General features: G+C 37.3%; 1 protein-coding gene across 1 annotated transcript in view; it reads right to left on the bottom strand.

Annotated features, from left to right (window-relative positions):
• Positions 1–7,406, bottom strand: part of SEMA3C (semaphorin 3C) — a 178,071-nt gene extending 170,665 nt beyond the window's left edge. Inside the window, 2 exon segments of the mRNA NM_001260533.1 lie at positions 4,897–5,037; positions 7,020–7,406. Of these exon segments, the coding sequence (NP_001247462.1) occupies positions 4,897–4,999 (103 nt within the window). The 5' untranslated portion in view covers positions 5,000–5,037; positions 7,020–7,406.
• Between the last annotated feature and the right edge of the window lie 13,767 nt (positions 7,407–21,173).

Genomic DNA, 21,173 nt, shown 5'->3' with positions numbered 1-21,173 from the left:
CAATACCTGAAATAAAATTTCCTCCTTCCAATTCAACTCTACTAGAGTTTTTGTTTTATTTTGATTACCAGAGCCCTATATCAATACATATTACAGGGGAAAATAGACATATGAGGCTATATTTCTCAGCAATTTTTCTCATCTTCCACTGCAACTGTATTTTATAACAGTTTTTACTTTGCTGCTTGACAAATTTAGTGTTACTCTATTCTAGACTCTTATGATTTAGGTAATGTCCAACTCACACATGAATTCATCAATCCTTTGCTGAGTGCAACTAAACTCTCACAATGGGAAGAGTAGAGGGAACTTTTTATTCACAGGGCACCCCTTGAGTTTGGGTTTACTAAAACACTCATGCGTGCTTGAAGATATTTCAGTGACATTTAATTGAAACCATCATAAGACGACTTAAAAGAAAATGCCACGGCCGGGCGCAGTGGCTTATGCCTGTAATCCCAGTACTTAGGGAGGCTGAGGCGGGCGGATCACGAGGTCAGGAGATCGAGACCATCCTGGCTAATACGGTGAAACCCCATCTCTATTCAAAATACAAAAAATTAGCCAGACGTGGTGGTGGGCGCCTGTAGTCCCAGCTACTTGGGAGGCTGAGGCAGGAGAATGGCGTGAACAGGAGGCAGAGCTTGCAGTGAGCCGAGATCACGCCACTGCACTCCAGCCTGGGCAACAGTGCGAGACTCCGTCTCCAAAAAAAAAACAAAAGAAGGAAAATGCTGTAACACACAGCTGAGAACTAAATATTTCTTAGTAACACAAACTGAGAAGATTCAATACAGCCAGAGTAAGCATCTTCCAAGATTAACGGAGAAATCAGGAACAACTGTTTTTCTTTGCATTTCTTGGGCAACCACAACACAAACTACTACAACAAATGTGCCTTGTAATGCTAATGCTACTAGAGCTCATAAAGAGGCAATTTAATATTTTGAGTTTATGGTCCAATAACAATTCATCAGCTTTGGGGCTTAGTTCATTAGTTCACAGGGGTTATTTGTTGAAGGGGATTTTAAAAGATGTTTTATACAACTCCATAGTCTTTCATTTATATACTATCAAAGACCTGGAGACTTGGCAGCTTTATTAGTAAAAATTCAGCATAGACAAAAGGGAAAATGAATCACTAAGTAAATAAATTTAAAAAAAAAAAAAAAAAAAAAAAAACAGGGCCAGGCGCAGTGGCTCACACCCGTAATCCCAACACTTGGGGAGGCTGAGACAAGCGGATCACCTCAGGTCAGGAGTTCAAGACCAGCCGGGGCCAACATGGTGAAATCCAGTCTCTACTAAAAGTACAAAAATTAGCCAGCCATGGTGTTGCACATCTGTAATCCCAGCGACTCGGGAGGCTGAGGCAGGAGAATTGCTTGAACCCAGGAGGTGGAGGTAGCAGTCAGCCAAGATCTCCCCATTGGACTCCAGACTGGGAGACAGAGTGAGACTCTGTCTCAAAAAAAAAAATAAGAAAGAAAGAGAGAAAGAGAGAGAAAGAGAGAAAGAAAGAGAGAGAGAAAGAGAGAAAGAGAGAAAGAGAAAGAAAGAAAGAAAGAAAGAAAGAAAGAAAGAAAGAAAGAAAGAAAGAAAGAAAGAAAGAAAGAAAAAAGAAAGGTAATCCTATGCAAGTCTAGTGCTTACTCATAAAATACCTATTTCCAATTCAAAACTCACAGTCAGTTTTCTGTTTTTAAACCATTGTCATGCAGACGCAAATGTGAAAATCAGCGATGGGCTGGAAGATTGGCCAATCTTAACTAAGGAAAAACTTATACTAAAAGCATTTGTGTGAACCTCATATTCATTTGCAAAGCTATTTGGCATAAAATAAGAGTTAGACAAATTACAAAAGAAAATATCTATTAGAAGTCACAGGTCTCAACACAGAAGATTTTAGTAGCACAAATGTAACTAATTAATAACATCTGAAGTACACTCTCCCACAGGACTGCTGACCATCTGGTTGACCTTGCCCTAGATCAACAGGGAAGGCGAATCTGTAAATCACTGTTTTACAAATGTTATCACTCCATTATTTCACCACAAGAAAAAGGGATGGAACATGAATGGGAGAAGAGACTCATGGTTCTACACAACTTAAAATTGACTATGATGCTTATGGCACCTGAAGTAACACAAGACTGAGTGGTTTCTTCTCAGGTTCCACCCAGAGAGAGACAGGCAGAGGACCAAGTTATAGTGATGGAGAAGAAATCAAGACAAAAGAGCCAGTAGGTAAAGTAATTACGAGAGAATCTAAAGGTACTTAGAGATATAAAACATGACCTCTGTCTGATACAACTTGAAACTATCTGAATTTCCGCAAAACACCTTTCAGTTGCTGATTTTTTTATTGGAAAACAGTAATAGAAATTTAGAAATATGAAGTAAAAGTATATGTCATAAGTATTTAAATATACATTCTTAAATACGTTAACCTCATACAAAGCTCTATATTTTGATGTTGAGAATAAACTACTTTGGAGGAAACTTAAAAACCTACCTGGTACAATAAGATGAGTCATCATTTCACTAACAAGAAACTTGAAATAATAATAAATTTGGAGTAGGCATGTCAAGCAGGTACACTGTGAAATCTCCTAAGAAAACTATATTGTACCAAGGTTTAAAATTTGTACATTTTGACAACTATTTTTGCCTGATACTTTTCATATACCTTGCCTATGTAGTTCATTGTAGGAATGTTTAAAATTATTGAGCTAGAAATTGTGGAATTTTATTAGATGTATTTTTACTGTTGATACATCTCTTTTAAACAGTATTCAAAATAAGTGATTTTCTCTCTCTCATTATTTGCTCTGTTTTTCTCTCACTTCCTAAGAGTTCCAGTAATACACTTGAGAAGAACAAAATATCAGGAATTATAGAACTTTGAGATCAACAACTCACATGTCATATTCTACATAAGTTTCAAGTTAAGGCAAGTCTTATTCTGCAAGAATCTATTTTGGGTTTGAGAGCATTTAAAATATTACGCATATTTTTTTTAAATCTCATCATTACTTCTAGTCACCGTATAGCAGAGCTGTCACTGTCTTACACAGTTCTGAAGTTTGGTTCTAAAAGATTATACTATGTAATTTCCTTCTGTAAAATAAGAATTCTAATTTCCTTTTCAAATGCAGAATTGGTTCATTATCTCTAGTGACATCCTTTTTGTTAATATTTACATTAGTTTGGATTAATTTTCATGTAATTGAAAAGAGAGCAGGTAGAGACCTCTATTAGATCACTCCATCTCTATATACACTAGGAAAAATATAGAAAATAGAGGGGAAATTGCACTACTTCTTAATGCCCTTTCTCTTTTATTTGAAAAGGTATTAAATAGTTCTCAATTTGGGAGAGAAAGTGTGGGTAGTACATAAGATGCTTTAGTAATTAAGGGGCTAAAAAGGATACTTCAAAGGGTCTGTCTTTCCATTCTTCACAACTTAACTGCATAGCTATGGGTTTTAAGGGGAAATGCCTGGCATGGAGGCTAAGGAAGCAATTAGAAGCTCACACATTCTAAGTTCCAAATATGGCTCCTTTGGTGCTTATGACAACTGTGGGGAAAGCACTGGTGACTTAAAAAGAAAAAAAAAGACAGCCATTTGACTGGTAAGTGTCAGTCATTCTGCTATTTGAAATTTGAGGCCGGGCGTGGTGGTTCACACCTGTAATCTCAGCACTTTGGGAGGTCGAGGCAGGCGGATCACAAGGTCAGGAGGTCGAGACCATCCTGGCCAACATGGCGAAACGCCGTCTCTACTAAAAATACAAAAATTAGCTCGGTGTGGTGGCACACGCCTGTAATCCCAGCTACTGGGGAGGCTGAGGAAGGAGAATGGCTTGAACCTGGGAGGTGGAGATTGCAGTGAGCCAAGATCATGCCACTACACTCTGGCCTGGTGACAGAGTGAGACTCTGTCTCAAAAAAAAAAAAAAAAAAGGAATTTGAAACCACAAAGAGTTTCAGAGACACCCTGCTATAGGAAGGTCTGAGAGTATATTGTTTATCAAATGAAAGAAAAATATTTGAAATGACACTAAAGTTTATGCAGAGTTGAAAGAAGTAATAAAATTATAAATGACCTTGATTGGCAGGATGGTGTTCCTCATCCATGTCTTGCTCCATCTGTCCAATTAGTATGGGTTACTTGACTAACCAAATTCATTCATCTGTAAGTCCTTTGAACTATATACATTAAAGCTCATGCAAACCATTCCCGCAAAAGACCTTGCACCTTTTATGTATGTGAAAATCTGAAATCACACCCATTTCCCTAAGCTTCTGAGGACATTTGTATACAACAACAATCAAAAGCATATTTCCAATTATTCTTTTAGGTCCTTTTAAATTAATTAGGGGCCAACTATGCCAATCTCAGGAAATCCTTGTGGAAAAAGAAGAAACACCATTAGAACACCACACGGAGTAACCAGTTTTGAGACTAATGCCCAAAAAATTAATTGGGAGAATTTTTTAGTAATTGAACCCGCATAGCTCTTTCTGCTGCTCAGGATTAGCACAAAGGGGCAATTTCTTAACATTACCAGGTGAACAGTAAGATCAAAGATGCTAGGCTTTGAGCTCGTGCCCATCTCCCCCATGAGTACACAGGCAAGCACAGAAGAATTATTTTATAAAAAGCAACATATACTATAAGCATTTTCATAAATATTGCCTCAGATCCAACAGAGGGTTTTTGTCTATTAACCAATCATTTAAAATAGCTACTGTCCTCCAAAAAGCAGCTCAAAATATTTTTAAAATTAATATCCAGTAATATTTTATACTCTTAATTTTTGAATCTGGATAAGGAAGAAAACAAAACTTAAAATAACATTTTTTCCCAGAGTGTTTATCAACTCTCTTACCATCAAATGTTAAATAAACTCTTGCTTGGGGCTGGGAAGATCCTTTTACAAAGACAGAACAAATAAATACTCCAACCAACACGCAAATTTTCCGGAATGCCATTTCTTCAGATATGCAAGTTAATCTCCAAGGGAAAATACCTTTAAGAGAGAGATAACAGGTTTGTTATATCTCATTTCACATTTTAGGAGTAGGAAAAAAACAGCAATCTAGACAAAACACCCTATTCACAAAAGAACCATCTGAACTTTTACAGTAATGCCAACAGTAGGAGGTGCTCTGTCTTTGCTTCTCAGACGTGAAAATGTGGATTTCATTCATTTGTGTGGGGAAGTCTTTCCAACAAGAGAAACTTTCGTCTTCGAGTAAACTGATGCTACCATCAAAACAGAACAAAGCAGCGAGGAAAAACACTGATACCCAAAGGAAAGCCCAATATTTTAACGGGTCTTCTCTCTAGAAATCCATCACATTAAGAAGACTTGAATAGCATTGTGCTAATAGACTATGACTGGATGAGAACTCTTTCCCCAACTAATGTAATAGCAGTAGCAAAATCTCATATGAGCATTCATGTGTACCTACTCACTCTTCTATAGTCATTAGCTCTTTTGGAGTAATTGTCTCTGAAATGGTGTTTCCTTACATAAATCTATGTGTGCTCAATCCTTGATCACCAAAGTCACTGGAATCAGTTATCTGCCATTTTATCCAGATGACCAACAGGCAGCTGTTAAATGATGCAGATGAGGTAACCACCGACTTGTGCCAAATTCAAACCTAGCGGTGAGCAATCCAGTGAGCCATATATCCACCAATGCATATTTTAAATAAATCCACCAGAAAGTGGGCTTTCAAACTTCTCAAAGATAAATCAAAGAGACAGGTGTCACTGCTTGAAACTATAGATATAAAATTGGTACATGCTATTAACTAATATCCAAATCCCAGATAATGTGTTACCATAAACCTACAGGAGCTCTAGTGGCTACATCATGTAAAATAAACTCAGGAGCATCAAAGAAACACAATCATTTTGCTTCTACCATAATTATACAATAAAATGACCCAACAGTCCAATAAAGAAATTTATTTTTACAGGTTACAACAATGCTGATCTTCATTATTTGGCTTTCAAATTAAAATTTCATAGTCAAAATTATTAATTTCTTTGTAAAAGCCACTAACAACTGAAAAAGACCGCTTCATTAATACAGAATACAAGGAAGAATTAAACGGAATACGCAATTTTAAAGAAAAATTGTAAGTAGATTTCCTAGGTGGTGCATATAAGAGTTAGAAATGAAATTATACGCTTCTTTTACCACACAGATGGAGGAAACTCTAGAGATGTTTGTGTTGGTAATTTTCAAAAGAAACAGTTTCTTCCTGCTTCTACAACCTCTTCACCCTGTCATCCCTAAATTAACTTAGAAGAAAACTGATTTTATGGGTGACTTTCCCTTAGTAATTTGCCCCCTTGGGTCTGTTGACTTTATAGTTAAAGCCAAAAGAAAAAAGCTATTAATACGCCTAACCTTTGTTATGTTTACTGAGCAAGCTGATATTAAACTTTTTTTTTTTTTTTTGCATATTTGTATCTTACATGTTTCTCCCAAAGGTACATATACAACCATTTGCAAAGAATACTGGAGACACAATGGCAGGTGAAACATAGTCTACAGGGCAATTTGATTTACATCCTACCTAGTGATGAGGAGTGAGAGACTAAAAGCCAAGTGTCTTAAATATGCCCCCGCCTCCCCAACAGTATCTTACAAGTTCTTCCCTTTAACTCAGACACAGACGTTCGTCTTGGTGTTTTCGCTTCTGCTGACCGCAAACTAGTAAACATAAGAAAAGAATTCTCTTATAGCCTCTGGAGCAATTTTGCCTTGGAAGGCACTGTAATACTCAACTTGAAACTCTCCGCAGGTGTCACCGCCTAAAGAAACAACTCGAGCTGGACTCTCAGTAAGGGGAAAGCTTCCCTGACAAACCGCGTGTGCTCTTAAGAAAATGTCCAGGCTTGAGCACACTAATGTATGAAAAGTCAATATGCAGGCCAAAAAAGTTATACTTTGCTAAATTTGTAATGCGGAAAACGACCAATTTAGCTTACCGAGGTTGGAAGAAATCAGCACGGAAAAGTCATCAATTTGCTACCGGGGTTGGATCCGCTTGTGTCTCCAGTCCTTTTCCCAAACGACCTTATTTTCTAGCACGTCCCAAAGGTGAAATTCTTTCTTCCCGGTCCTCTGAGTTTCTTTGTAAAGGAATCTCAGCGCTGCAGTGCCGCGGCACCCGGAGCTCTTCTCCGCGTCGCTCAATCAAGCACCTCGGAGTGAATGGAAAGTGGCCGGACGCCGGGGGCGAGCGCTCTTGGTGTCCGATTACAGCGCCGCGGCGCGCGGCTCCAGCTGCCCCGGCGCGCCGCCCAGCAGGCTCGCATCACCGCCGCGCAGCCCCTGCCGCATCTCCGCCGGCCGCGAGGCCCCACCCCGAGCGCGCCCGCGAGAGCGTGGCAAGGAGCCGCGGGGACGGGCCGGGCGGGGCAGACCCTTAGAGCCCGCGGCTAGCCAGACGCAAGAATGCGCGGCCGCAGGCTGTGCCCTAGCCCCGAAACTCTGCTCCTTTCGCAGTCCGCGGCGGAGTGAGCAACTTACAGGCTGCGCTCTACGCTTTTTGTTGCCGGCGGCTCTTGGAAGACTCACACAGGCTTTGCCTGGCCGTAAATATCAAAGTGCAAAGCAGTTGTGGTTTTTTTATTTTTTTATTTTTTTGCCAAGGAAGGATCACTGCAGCCTTTTAAGGCAAAGAGATGCGTTTTTAAAAGGACGTGAGTTTTGTCCTTATTCTGCTGCGTGTTTTTGTTGTTGTTGTTTTGTCGTTGTTGTTGTTTTAGAGACGGAGTCTCGCTCTGTCACCAGGCTGGAGTGCAGTGGCGTGATCACGGCACACTGTAACCTCCGCCTCCCCGGGTTCAAGCGATTCTCCTGCCTCAGCCTCCCGAATAGCTGGGACTACAGGCTCCCACCACCACGCCCAGCTAATTTTTGTGTTTTTAGTAGAGACGGGGTTTCACCATGTTGACCAGGATGGTCTGGATCTCTTGACCTAGTGATCCGCCCGCCTGGGCCTCCCAGAGTGCTAGGATTACAGGCGTGAGCCACCGTGCCTGGCCTCTGCCGAGTATTTTCTGAAACAGGTTAAGATAAACGACCATCTTGTTGCGCAAGTGTATCCTTTTAATGTGTATTGTTTCCTATTGAGTTTCCTTAGTGCCCTGAAGGCAGTAATTCTGCTGACCCCTCCACATTGACTCATACCCAGTACGTTTCCCCCCACCATACTCCCAAACTTAATTACACGATGAAATTATTTCACAATTCTATGTTGAGAGGCTGTTCTGAGTTATGTCAACAGATTGCCATAACCACACATCTACAGAAATATATCAGAGGTATATTTCCAGCATTAGTTTCAGGTACACTCGTTAAACTCTGGAACAGACTTTGATGTTTAAGTGAAAATTACTTCTTCGGACCACAATAAACTAGATGTTTAAACATCGGAAGAAATGAGCTTTGATCCCCATAAAACAAGCAGGCACTTGCTTAAAATCACTGTGACCCACAGCCCAGCAGATGTCACTCTACAGAAGGAACGTAGAGTGTAATTTCTCCACCTTATACCTGACAATTTTCTTCACATCATGAAACAGAATCATGAAATTCTTATAAACTGTATCATAGAAAACACCTCTGAGGGTGCAAAATCATTGCTTGGTGGGAAAGTCGAATGAAATCCCAGGTAGGAGGAAGACGTGAGCGAGACGCGTCTTTACGTGTCTAGGGCCCACCTCTTGTGTTCAGTAAACATAAACGTGTCTCAGACTCATGCTGCATAGTCAAGAAACGAAGGGATCAAGTCAAATAATGCAAATTTAAGAGTTCAAAAATACTATTCCGGGGCCAATATTATCTCCAAACTTCAAAAACTTAGTATAGTAACAGTTAAAATTATTTTTTTGTGATGATGTGTGAGAAGATCCTTGACATAAATTTGTAATAAGGAATTTAACCCCCCCAAAAACTTCCAGTATTAAAATCCAGATGTCAATGTGAATAAGCACTATGAGTGCTTCTCTGAAATACTTCTGAAACTCAGTAAGATCCAGGTTATATGCTCTGCACTATTATCCTCCTACTGATATCTCATTTGGCATTTACATATTAAGCAGGGAGAAGAATAAATCATTAGACGAGCGTGGGGATTACATTGTGTAATTATTAATTTAGAAATGAGCTGCTAGAAACTGATCAACACATTCACGTAAGATGGAATTTGTTTATACATTTTAAGTTTGAGAAGACCACGATAAAGAGTTGCAAGATGAAATACATCACATACGGTGTGTTTACAAAGGAGCTTAATTCCAAACTCAATTTACAAACACTAATGAATTAGCTCAATCTGTTACACATTCAGGGGTTTGGAGGCCTTGACAAATAGCTTAGATTTAAATCACAGTCCATGAAATTTGTGCCGAAATTCCCTCAATGTTGCCCAAATAAACCTCTTTTCAATGTGCTCCTGGGATTTAATGGTATTTGCTTAGCTCTGAGACGTTTACAGTTGGCCACACCTCAAAATGAATCATAAAAATACTGATAGGCTTTAGCCAAGATAGATTCAAGCACAAGGACACAGTGCTCATGCTGGCCAGAGACTTAGGCCACAGAATGGAATTTTAACAGTGGTACTAGAAGCCCCTAAGATTAATCTCTGCCCACATTTCCCCACACTGCTTAAAACACCTTGACAAAAAAAGACGTGCCTAAGAAACATTGCTGGGCACTGCCACTTTTTTAAGACGTCAGCTTTGACTGTCCTTACAAGTGGAAAACAACAGCTAATTGAGAACGGTGTTTTTGGTAAGGGGAACACTAAATGGATCTACAGGAGTAATGGCGCAACTAAATTTAGAGAGCACTAATTACAATGTTTGCACCCAGCAAAATGTTTTAGACAAACAGCCAAACTAAAATACTTAGGATCACTTTTATTAAGATGTTTTAGAAATGGTGCAGTATCTTACACACTGAAGTGTCTCTGCCTGCCAAGCTGTAGTGGGCATATTTTTAATATTTTATGTTTTTGATGGTCCTGAGGAATACTATTTAACTTAAAACTCTAGCACCGATTTTGAGTTACATACTTTTCTTCAGGAGTTTCTGCAGCTATACATTATCTTATTTCAAATTTAAAGAAAACAGATTTTTGCCTATGATACAGATGAGTCATGTAAATAAACTCTACCCTAACCAGAGAATATGAATCCTTCAGAGGTTAAAAATTGTCTTATTATTTAGTCATAACTGATATTTGTAATAGAAAATAGATCGTGTATTTGCCAGGTACTTTGCTTATTATCTGCATAGCATTCTTTAATGAAGTTACAATTTTCCATGAGAGAACGCTGAAAGTTTGCCCAAAGTCAAATGGATAGTAAATATTAGAATAGGAAGAGAAACTCAAGCATGATTGCCTTAATGTCTCATGTTTTTCAATAAGTTTCAATAGCTTTCTCTTACCTTTTTTGCTGAACTTTTTTCTCCTCTTTTCTACTTCCCTGTCTTTCTCCTTTACTCAACTTACATATGCCATCTTTTTAAGTTTCCTGAACTATATCTTTGGAAAGTCTGAACTTCCAATGGTAACTTACTTTATTTACATTAGCCTTACGTCTCCTTGGGTTACATTAGCAGCTCTGAGACCAAGCCGGTCAAACAGGTCTGGTCTAGAAATCTGTGTGTGAAGCTGCTACCTGCACAGCAACTAGGCTTTAATATTTCCTCTATCAAATCATTTCTAATTTTTCAATAGGATGAGTGTATCTCTATTTTCATTCTTAATCCATTGCTAATCTATATTGCTGACTGTTTTTTCTCTGTTGATATGTACTACTCTATGCTTCTCAAATTGTAGGGTTCTTGACATTAAACAAAATAAACTGGCAACAGTGGTTTTCTCTGGAGAGGAAAATTGGCTAGAAAGGTTTCACGGTTCACTCTGTTTTACATTGATAATTTTAAACGAGGTGAGTGTATAAGCTATTTCAAAGTTCAAAGTTTAAGTCCTCAATATTTCTTTAAACATATCAAATATATAAAGCGCAATATTTCCCAACTCAACCAAAATAAGAGCATATTGTCTCTAATGTTTATATTATTATAATATTGCACGTATAAGGTAGAATAGTAAAGAATTTCAGTAGTAAGAATCCCTTAGTGAATTTACTTCTTTAGTACAAAAATGTCATGTGTGCATGACAAAGGTTGTAAAAGAGTTATGATAGTTCACATTTTCATCACTAGGACAAAATGTAAATTTTCTATTTGTTTTGTCCTTCTTGGAGTATTTCATGTGAAGCCTCAGTGAAGACAGAGTATATGTATTTGAGATTAACTATATACAACTGCGGTTGCAGACAATCCCACAATTACTTAATAAATAATGTTGGCTAGTTGAATATATGCACATACATCCACAGTCATGTCTTGAGGAAAGCCAACAGCTTTTATGAATCATATTGGATCCCAAGCTCTCTGTCTCTACACCTGGAAGTACAAAACCACTTCCCATATCTGTTCTCACAGGAGAGCCATGAGAGGCCTGTATAAGTGCCTCTTATTGTCAGATGCATGTAATGAGGCTCAAAAAAAATAACCAGCTGGAGCAATGAATGCAGGACTGTCAGTTATGGCTAATTGACTCCCATCTACAGCCCTTCAAAATGGGCAAGGGCCTCTCCATGTAATCTTCAAATTTTACTATTGTTATCCTCTTCTTGGACTTTAAATGGTTGACTAGAAAGTGGAATATTAAATTGTGCAAAGAACTTTCATATCCTAGCAGATGCATTCTCATAATGAAAGTCCCATGAGAAACCCTGCTGTCTACCAGTGAGTTCCAAGAGGTAGAGGGGGCTGTGTAGGAAATTTGCAAAGAATCAACCACTTATTCAGTTTATTTGATTTATTTTTCGTCATGAGGCTTTGAAATTTTTTTTTTTGCTTTTAAGTTCAGGGGTACATGTGCAGGTTTGTTATATAGGTAAATTCATGTTAGGGGATTTTTGTTGTACAGGTTATTTCATCAGCTAAGTATTAAGGTTAGTATCCGTTAGTTGTTTTTCCTGATCCTCTCCCTCCTACCATCTTCCACTCTCTGATAGGCCCCAGCATCTGTTGTTCCCCTCTATGTGTCCATGTGTTCTCATCATTTGTGGCATTTAACAACTTTAAAGAAGGAGATACAATTTTCATTATTCAACAAATATGACATACTTTAAGATATAAAGCTCTTGGAATATATTTCAATTAAATATTTTTCCTTGATCAGTTTTGTCCACTGCAATGGACTCATTGAACTTTAGACCAGCGGAGTACCAGAAGGAGCAACATGATTTAGAGGGCATGCATTATTAATAGACATTTGAGGAAGTCTATTTCTTTCAATCTCCATAACAGCCCTAAAAAAAGAAGATGTAAGTACCTCCATCATGCAAACAAGAAAGCCAGTCAGAAATTTGAGGTGCCTTCCCCTACTTTCGTCCCTAGGCAATAAATTCAGGTCTGCCTGTCCCACAGTCCATGTGTTTCCTGCTTTCTACCACCTCTTGGCAAACACTTCTAATAAAAAGCTCGATAAATAAGAAATGGGAGTGGAGACTTTTACTTTCCTCCTAGGCTCTTTCGGTCCTGAAGAAGGTTTTCTGTTTTAGTTGGATGTTTATCACATTACAGTTCAGATTTGAATGATAAATGCAGACATTGTACCTTCACTAAAATTGCAGACAGCTTGAGAGCAGAAACAATGTCTAATTCTCCTTAGTATCGTTTAGAATACCAAGAACCAAGATGATTAATGAACAGCCCTGGCAGATAAATGGAGAAGGGGTTCAAGGAATATGGGTAGAAACAAAGAGGGAATCAACAGCAAATTGACCACATAAATGATTACACATTCTAAAACAGAAAATCATATGAATTATTTTATTACCCATCCAAGTACATGTATAGTTATATAAATTAAATCTATTCTCTTTAAATATCTAGTTTGTTACTCACGTAAACACAGTAAATGAAAACCCAGAAACAAATTTGCACAGTGGATTCAAGCCTAACAGGAAGTTCATCAATATCAAGTGTAATTTTAAAATTGAAAGTCACAGGTTACCTGTTTGCAAATTGTCACCAGGGTTACTGAAGTCTTTTGTTCATGTACTGAAGGATAAAGTTGCAGCTTATTCCCATGGCTTATACAGTATCTTTCCACTGCTTGGGTCAAGGTTAATTCTTCACCCCTTCTCGCTCATTCCTTCTCCTGGCACCTTAAATTCTGTATGTATCTGATGTCTTTACCTGACCGTTGTTTGACTACACTATTCCTCCTCACACTTCCGTGGCTTTGCAAATGCTCCTCTGTCTTAGTACATCCTCTCTATAGTATAATCCTTTTCTTTAATCCTAAACAAAATTAATCAAGTCCTAGATGGCATATATAGAGTTGTAACTATATCAATTTTGATGTCAAATAAATTTACATGTAAATCACCAATTTCTAACTTACTAACTATATTTTGGGTATTGTTCGATTTCCACTTCTAGTGTTGTTATTTGTAAAATGAGAATTAAAGCAACTACCTTTAGGTTTATTGGTTAAAAACTATAACGTGTTAGTTAAATACTACAATGTGTGTGAACACCTCCCTCACTTTTGTATTCTCTTAAGTTTTTTGGCTATATCATTTAATGTTACAATTATGTGAAAATTTTCTCCATTGACTCTCAACAGCTCCAGAGTAGGACACAGGAATTGTAGACATTTTGTAGCCAGCTAAAGCCAAGTCTTGGCACATGGTGACAGCTGAATAAATGGCTGATCAATTAATTAAACTGATCTTTTCTTTTAATGATGATTTGAAGACCTTGAAGACCTAAATAAAATATCTTATTGTCACTGAGACTGTGGTATTTCAACACATGTGATTTCTTACAGGATTCTTAAGTAATCACTTTCCAAGGTTCATAATTTTACTCCAAAGGTAATTATGTTTGTATTATCCCCTTTAGACCATAGTAAAATTTGATTTTGAATCTGTAAATACTTTGGGAATATTTGAATTGGTTTGATTATTGATAATCAGGTGCCACAGTAACAGGTGGTTTGGATAAATTCTTTTTTTTTTTTTTTTTTGAGACGGTCTCGCCCAGGCTGGAGGACACTGGTATGATCATCGCTAACTTAACTGCAGCCTCAACCTTCAGGGCTCGAGCAATTCTCCCACCTTAGCCTCCCGAGTAGCTAGGACTATAGGCATGCACAACCATGCCCGGCTATTTTTTGTAGAGACAGCGTTTCCTCATGTAGCTCAGGCTGTTGTCCAACTCCTGCTGGGCTCAAGCAATCCTCTTGCCTATGCCTCCCAAAGTTCTGAGATTACAGGCACCAGCCACCGTGCCCAGCCTTAAATTCTCTTTTAAGTTTTAAAAATTAAGAATCAGAAATTACGTTTTTAATTTTCTGTTAATAGATTAGAATAAGATTCCCTGAAAATCATATCACAGTAAAAATAAAAAGAAAATATGATTACAAAGAAACTAGTAGCAATTCCTGGCATAGGAAGGAAAAAAGTTTTCTAGTACAGAAATTCAATATAAATTTGTTTTTTCTCGTTTCACTGTAGGTTTGTTTCATTCTGGATTTCTTCTACTAAAGTCTTAATTTAAGGCAGCAAAAACATAATTCTTTAAAACCTAAATTATCTACTAATTGTATTTTTATATTTTCATCTATTCTGTAAGTTTCCATCTCAAGTTTTTTCTTTATTTTAAAGGTAGATATCATTTAAGATAATCCATATGTAAGAATCTGGAGTTAGCTAATGCCTTTATAACAGCATGACTTTTAAAACTTGCTTTACAAAAGGATTCTTCGTCTGAAAGATTCCTTTAATTAGCAACTTCCCGTAATATATTCAGATTTTAAAAATTATATCTAGATTTTCAGAAAATGTCTATGGTTTAAATGAGAAAGGAACTAAAAAAGTAATACCAGTTAAACAGTTTTAAAATGATATGATGAATAGACTAATTTAACATGCTTATAATTATTAGCATATTGGTTTAGAAATATGTTGTTTATTGTACATATTTATCTACAGATAACACATATCAGCTAGGAAGGAAGAAGCATTTGTCCTTCACGACCATAGAAAATGTAAGTTTTGCAAAAGTAAACCTTGTTGGGAGGTATTGCGCTGTCGCCATATAGTCGAGTGCTATTGTTGGCTATGTTTATCACTGGTCCCTTAGAAAGTATAAATGTGTACCTGTAACTCCAGGAAAATCTTCTTTATGGTTACTACAAGGATAATATTTTATTTAGAGAACTTCCTCTTTCAAAATAAACTATTACTCTTCCTGGCTTTTTAAATCCCGCCTCTCACATGCCCATATACACACCTCTATTTTTGAAGAAGTGTCTTCTTAATTTTTTTAAAACAGATTCTTACTCTGATACTATAAAGTTTAATTAAAAACATTAAAATAAATTTCGATAGTATTACAACATAGGCACACTGAAGTCATGATCTTGATTTTGATAGTATACATCAGATTTGTGTATCCATTTATTGATGTTGTCATCTGTCTCTCTGTGTATTATGGACCACATTGGAAAGCTCTGCCAAGTACAACAGACTTTCTTCAATATTTTATTGAGAAATATTTCATTATTTGACTTCCATTTAATTTGTCTCTTAAATATGCATAAGCTCTTTGGTCACAATATATTGCCTCTCCATAGGATTTATGTCCTTTAACATTATATGATAAATGTACTTAAGTACTTTATTATTATATCATTTAGTCTTCTAAGATTGCTGTATATTTTGATGGACAAACAAATGTCCTTTAACATTACACGAAGTAAGCACATTTATTATGTAATGTTAAAGGATACTTTATAGACTTTATCATATACTTAAGTACATTTATCATATAACATTAAAGGGTACTTTATATTCAGAGCCACTGAAACTATTGTTGAGACAACATGGCCATGGTCTGCCTGCAGGGAGAACATCCCAGAGGATGTGGCAGGGCTAGATGGAGATGGCCTGTGTCCAGTTCCCCAAGCCAGATTCCTTACATGTAGCTGTGTGGAAGGAGTGGAGAGGGGTGGAGATGCTCAGTACAGCTTTCTGTCTTCCCTATGTTTCATTCAGATGTGTTTCCTTAGTGTCATGGTTAATGCTGAGTGTCAACTTAATTGGGTTGAAGCATACAAAGTGTTGATCCTGGGTGTGTCTGTGAGGGTGTTGTCAAAGGAGATTAATATTTGAGTCAGTGGACTGGGTGGGCACCATCTAACTAGCTACCAGCACGGCTAGAATATAAGCAGGCAGACACATGTAAAAAGAGACTGACCTAGCCTCCCAGCCTACATCTTTCTGCCTTGCTGGATGCTTTCATCCCTTGCTGGATGCTTACATGAAATATGCATTACATTAAATAAGCACATTAAATAAGTATCATCATATAATGACACTTTATACTTTATATACTTTATCTTTTATGTAATTTAGCATTATATGATGTGTGTACACACACACACACACACACACCCCCACACCCTCACACATACACCTGGGTATAGATGGTTTAGGCATATGACACATTTATACAAAATATATGTATTTAAGTCTTTTAGTCTCCCAATTTCATTTAAGGCTCTTTAACCCCATAGCCATCCGTTGCTTTTATTCTTTTAGCACTTCCTTCCTTGTCAGTCTTTTTTTTTCTAATTGTGGATAATTATTTGATAAAACAAAAATACTATAAGAGTATCTGCAAATTCATTTCTTTTAATGAAGAAAGTAGCCTTTGGCAACACTTTAAACAATTACTGGCTAAATACTGCACTGGTTAACAATTTGAAGATCTAGATATTGCATTTTTTAAAATCTTCTAAGATTGCTGTGTATTTTGATGGACAAAAATATGTCTTCTTCTTTTAAAGCTTAACATTTCCCCCATATTTAGACTTCACAAGAAATTTCTTCACCACTCAGTTTCATTTTAAAATAATTGTATACATACATAAAAAATGATAAAAATACATATATAAAGTGTGTATATATATAGGGAGCATATATAAAAGGGATATATATAAAAAGGAGATATATATAAAGGGATATATATAGGGAATATATATAAAGGGGATATAGTTATATAAAAGAGATATATATATAGATATATATATAAAGGGGAGTTTATTAAGTATTAACTCACACTATCACAAGGTCTCACAATAGGCCATCTGCAGGCTGAGGAGCAAGGAGAGCCAGTCTGAGTTCTAAAACTGAAGAACTTGGAGTCTGATGTTCAAGGGCAGGAAGCATCCAGCAAGGCAGAAAGATGTAGGCTGGGAGGCTAGGTCAGTCTCTTTTTACATGTTTCTGCCTGCTTATATTCTAGCCGTGCTGGTAGCTAGTTAGATGGTGCCCACCCAGCCCACTGACTCAAATATTAATCTCCTTTGACAACACCCTCACAGACACACCCAGGATCAATACTTTGTATGCTTCAACCCAATTAAGTTGACACTCAGTATTAACCATGACACTAAGGAAACACATCTGAATGAAACATAGGGAAGACAGAAAGCTGTACTGAGCATCTCCACCCCTCTCCACTCCTTCCACACAGCTACGTATTAGGAATCTGGCTTGGGGAACCGGACACAGGTCAACATCATCTAGCCCTGCCAAATCCTCTGGGATGTTCTCCCTGCAGGCAGACCATGGCCATGTTGTCTCAACAATAGTTTCAGTGGCTCTGAATGATGTCAGCATTACTCAGGAGGGATTATAGGATAAGTTGTGTCCCCTCAAAAGGTATGTTGAAGTCCTAACCCCCTTGTACCTATGAATGTGACCTTATTTGGAAATAGGGTCTTTGCAGATGTAATCCATTTAAAATGGGGTCATTAGGTTGGTTGTTAATCCAATACGACTGGTACCTTTAAAAGAAGAAGGCAATGTGAAAACAGAGGCAGACATTGAACTCACGCTGCCATAAACCAAGGAATACCTGTGGTTAACCAGAAGCTCAAAGAGACAACAAAGGATCTTCCTCCAGAGCAGGGGTCCCCAGCCCCTCGACTGTGGACCGATTGAGGTCCTGAGCTCAACCACCTGAGCTTGCCTCCTGTCAGATCAGGGGCAGCATTAGATTTTCACAGGAGTGGGAACCATACTGTGAACTGCGCATGCGGGGGATCTAAGTCGTGCTCTCCTTGTGAGAATCTAACCAGTGCCTGATGATCTGAGATAGAACAGTTTCATCTCGAAACCATCCCCCACCATCCTCCCCCCTGCCCCCCTTCATGGAAAAACTGTTGTCCTCGAAACCATCCCTGGTGCCAAAAAGATTGGGGATCACTGCTCTAGAGGGTTTGCAGGGGGCATGGCCCTACTAATACCTTGTTTTGGGACCTCTAACCTCAGACCTTTGAGATAATCCATTTCTGTTGTTTTAAGTCACTCAGTTTGTGGTACTTTGTTAGGATAGCCCTAAGAACTTAATAAATGTTAATTTTCTGTCCCTAATCCCTGTATTATAATATCATCTTTCCCCTCGATCATAGTACTTATTATAAATTAACACTCCGTTCTCAGAGTGGAAAAATTCTCTTTCTTCTGAGCTTCAGACTCCCGACTTGTCAAATGTTTTCAATCATGTTTTCCTCTCATAATTGTGTAGTTTAAGCCAAATAAGAAACATGAAATATCTGACATATGAGTCAATTATTCTTTAACTCCTTCAATAATTTTAACAACATTTTCTGATTAACCATAGTAGTAACAAGCACACTCAACACCCAGAACTTGGTGTCTAAATACTATTCTCCAGTGAAAAGTAATGAGGGTTCATTGAGAAAGTGGCTAACTTTAGTATCATGAGCAGAAAAATAGAAGATGGGTCTACAGCATCTTGTAGTTTCAAAAAGTAAAGTACTCAAAAACAAAAGAATGTGACCACTTAAAAAGAACATAAATAACCTAAAAGAACTCTCAATGGCCAAAGCTACAATTTGAACCACAAATACGTAATATAACATAGTACTGGGTTCTAACCTAAAGTATAATGTAAGTATATATGGATACATGCTGATATAAAACAAATGACTGAATAAATGTTTCTTTCAGAAGAATTCCAAATAATATGTGTAGATAATCCCCAGTGCAGGAGGTGGAGCTTAATTCCTATCCCCATCTCCAATGACTCACTTACAAAGAATAGAGCAGGAGAAAGAATAACAGTAACTGCACAATGGAGAAACCTGGAAAACACTACTTTAACCTGATAATCAAGGATAACCACATGAGTAGTATAATCTGGATACCATATACTTCCATTGTGATATGAAGAAAAGGGGACTTCAACTCTGTTGTAATCTTTCCAAAACCTGTAACCACAGTCTATTCATGAAAAATACAGACAAACTCAGATTAAAAGACATTGTGCAGAATACCTGGCCAGCACTCCTCAAGATTATCAAGGTCATGCAAAGAAAGAAAAGAAAGAGAAACTCCTACAGACCAGAAGAGACGGGGAAGACATGAAGACCAAATGCAGTGTGGTACCCTGGGTTGGATCTGGCACATAAAGAGAACATTAATAAAACACCTGGTGAAAGCCATAAAGCCTGGAGTTCAATTAATTATAATGCATGGTGTCAGTTCCTTAGTTCTGATAAATTTATCACGGCCATGTCAAATGTTAACAATGAGGGTAATTGCATGAAGGTTTTGAGAACTGTCAGTAATATCTGTCACTTTTCTATAAATCTAAAATCATTACAAAATAGGTTTTTTTGGAAGGTAGCATCAATCTAAAAAAATGTAAATAGTAGAGAGGGGCTTACAATGAAAAATAATATTTCTCTGGCCATTGGATCTTTTCCTGTAGTCCTGTTCTCCACTTTTAAACATTTATAATGGTCTATATTAATATTTCTTAATTTTAGAGATTATCTTTGATGTTCATGGAATTATAGGTGGAAGTAGAGACCTCATATCACATTTGCTGTTGATCGTCTCTCCCTGTGAGAGATTATTATTTATTCGTTTAGTTTTTTATGTTATAAATAATATTCTTATACTTTTATTTCATCAACAATAAACAAAATTTCTTGAATACACATTTTATAGGATGTGTATATTATTACTACCCACAACTTCTTCAGCTCTTCTCAAACTTCCTCTTATTAGTAGCTAGAACATTTTATCATGTGTTGTCAAAATTAGTTACATTTTATTCCATTTTGTAGCCAAAATTAACCCTTCTGGTCTTTTCTATAGCTTAGTTTATAAAATTGAAAAACAAGAAGTAGTATTCTTATGTCCATCTAAATAATGTCTATGTGGAACCAAGAGGTATACTGCGATACCATTTTCTTTCCTATCTAGTGCTGTTCATTTCATCAATTTACGTTTTTCCTTTTTTTCTGCAATATTAAGGTGACTTTCTTTTTTTTCCTTGTAGCTGATATCATGTTTCATGTTCTTCAGAATTCTCAAAAACAACAAACCTGTGATATCCCTCTTTTGTTTCCCTCCTGAAATGATTCTTTTCTCTAACATTCTATTCTTCTGCTTTGATCTGGGCTGATTATTCTGTAAACCATGTGGTACAATTCTACATGACTATTGAGGGTTAGATTCTCCATTTTCCATATTCAATATGTCTATCTTCCTCTTCTTGTGTATTTGTATACTCCCTGTTTTCTTCTGGAATGCATATGTCAAGAGTTTCCTAAGAAAGGCTGTGTGGAAAGTAATATTAAAATACCTTAATTTTGTGCCAGTGAATACTTAGTCCACCATTCTCTCCACACAGTCCAAGATGAAGATTGGTTAACCCTGAAGACATTGTGTAGCATTTTTTTCTAGAATCTGATTTTGTTGTTACGTAGTCTGACTCCAGGTTGATAACTATTCCTTTCTAGTTGACCAGTTCACCCTCTCCTTTAGGAATTCCTCTTTCTCATTGTGATATTAAAGTTTCATAATACTTTGCTAAATGCATATCTTAAAAAAAAACAAGGAAAGCAAATTTTATTATGAGCACACATGTGCAGAGGAGTAATACAAAATATAAAAACTCAAAGTAATGGCCAGATGGTTGATGCTTTTATGCCC

This window comes from Macaca mulatta, chromosome 3 (genome assembly GCF_049350105.2).
Source record: "Macaca mulatta isolate MMU2019108-1 chromosome 3, T2T-MMU8v2.0, whole genome shotgun sequence".
NCBI classification, from domain to species: domain Eukaryota; kingdom Metazoa; phylum Chordata; class Mammalia; order Primates; family Cercopithecidae; genus Macaca; species Macaca mulatta.
Note: the sequence above shows the minus strand (reverse complement) of the source record. Positions and strands in the feature narration are given on the sequence as shown.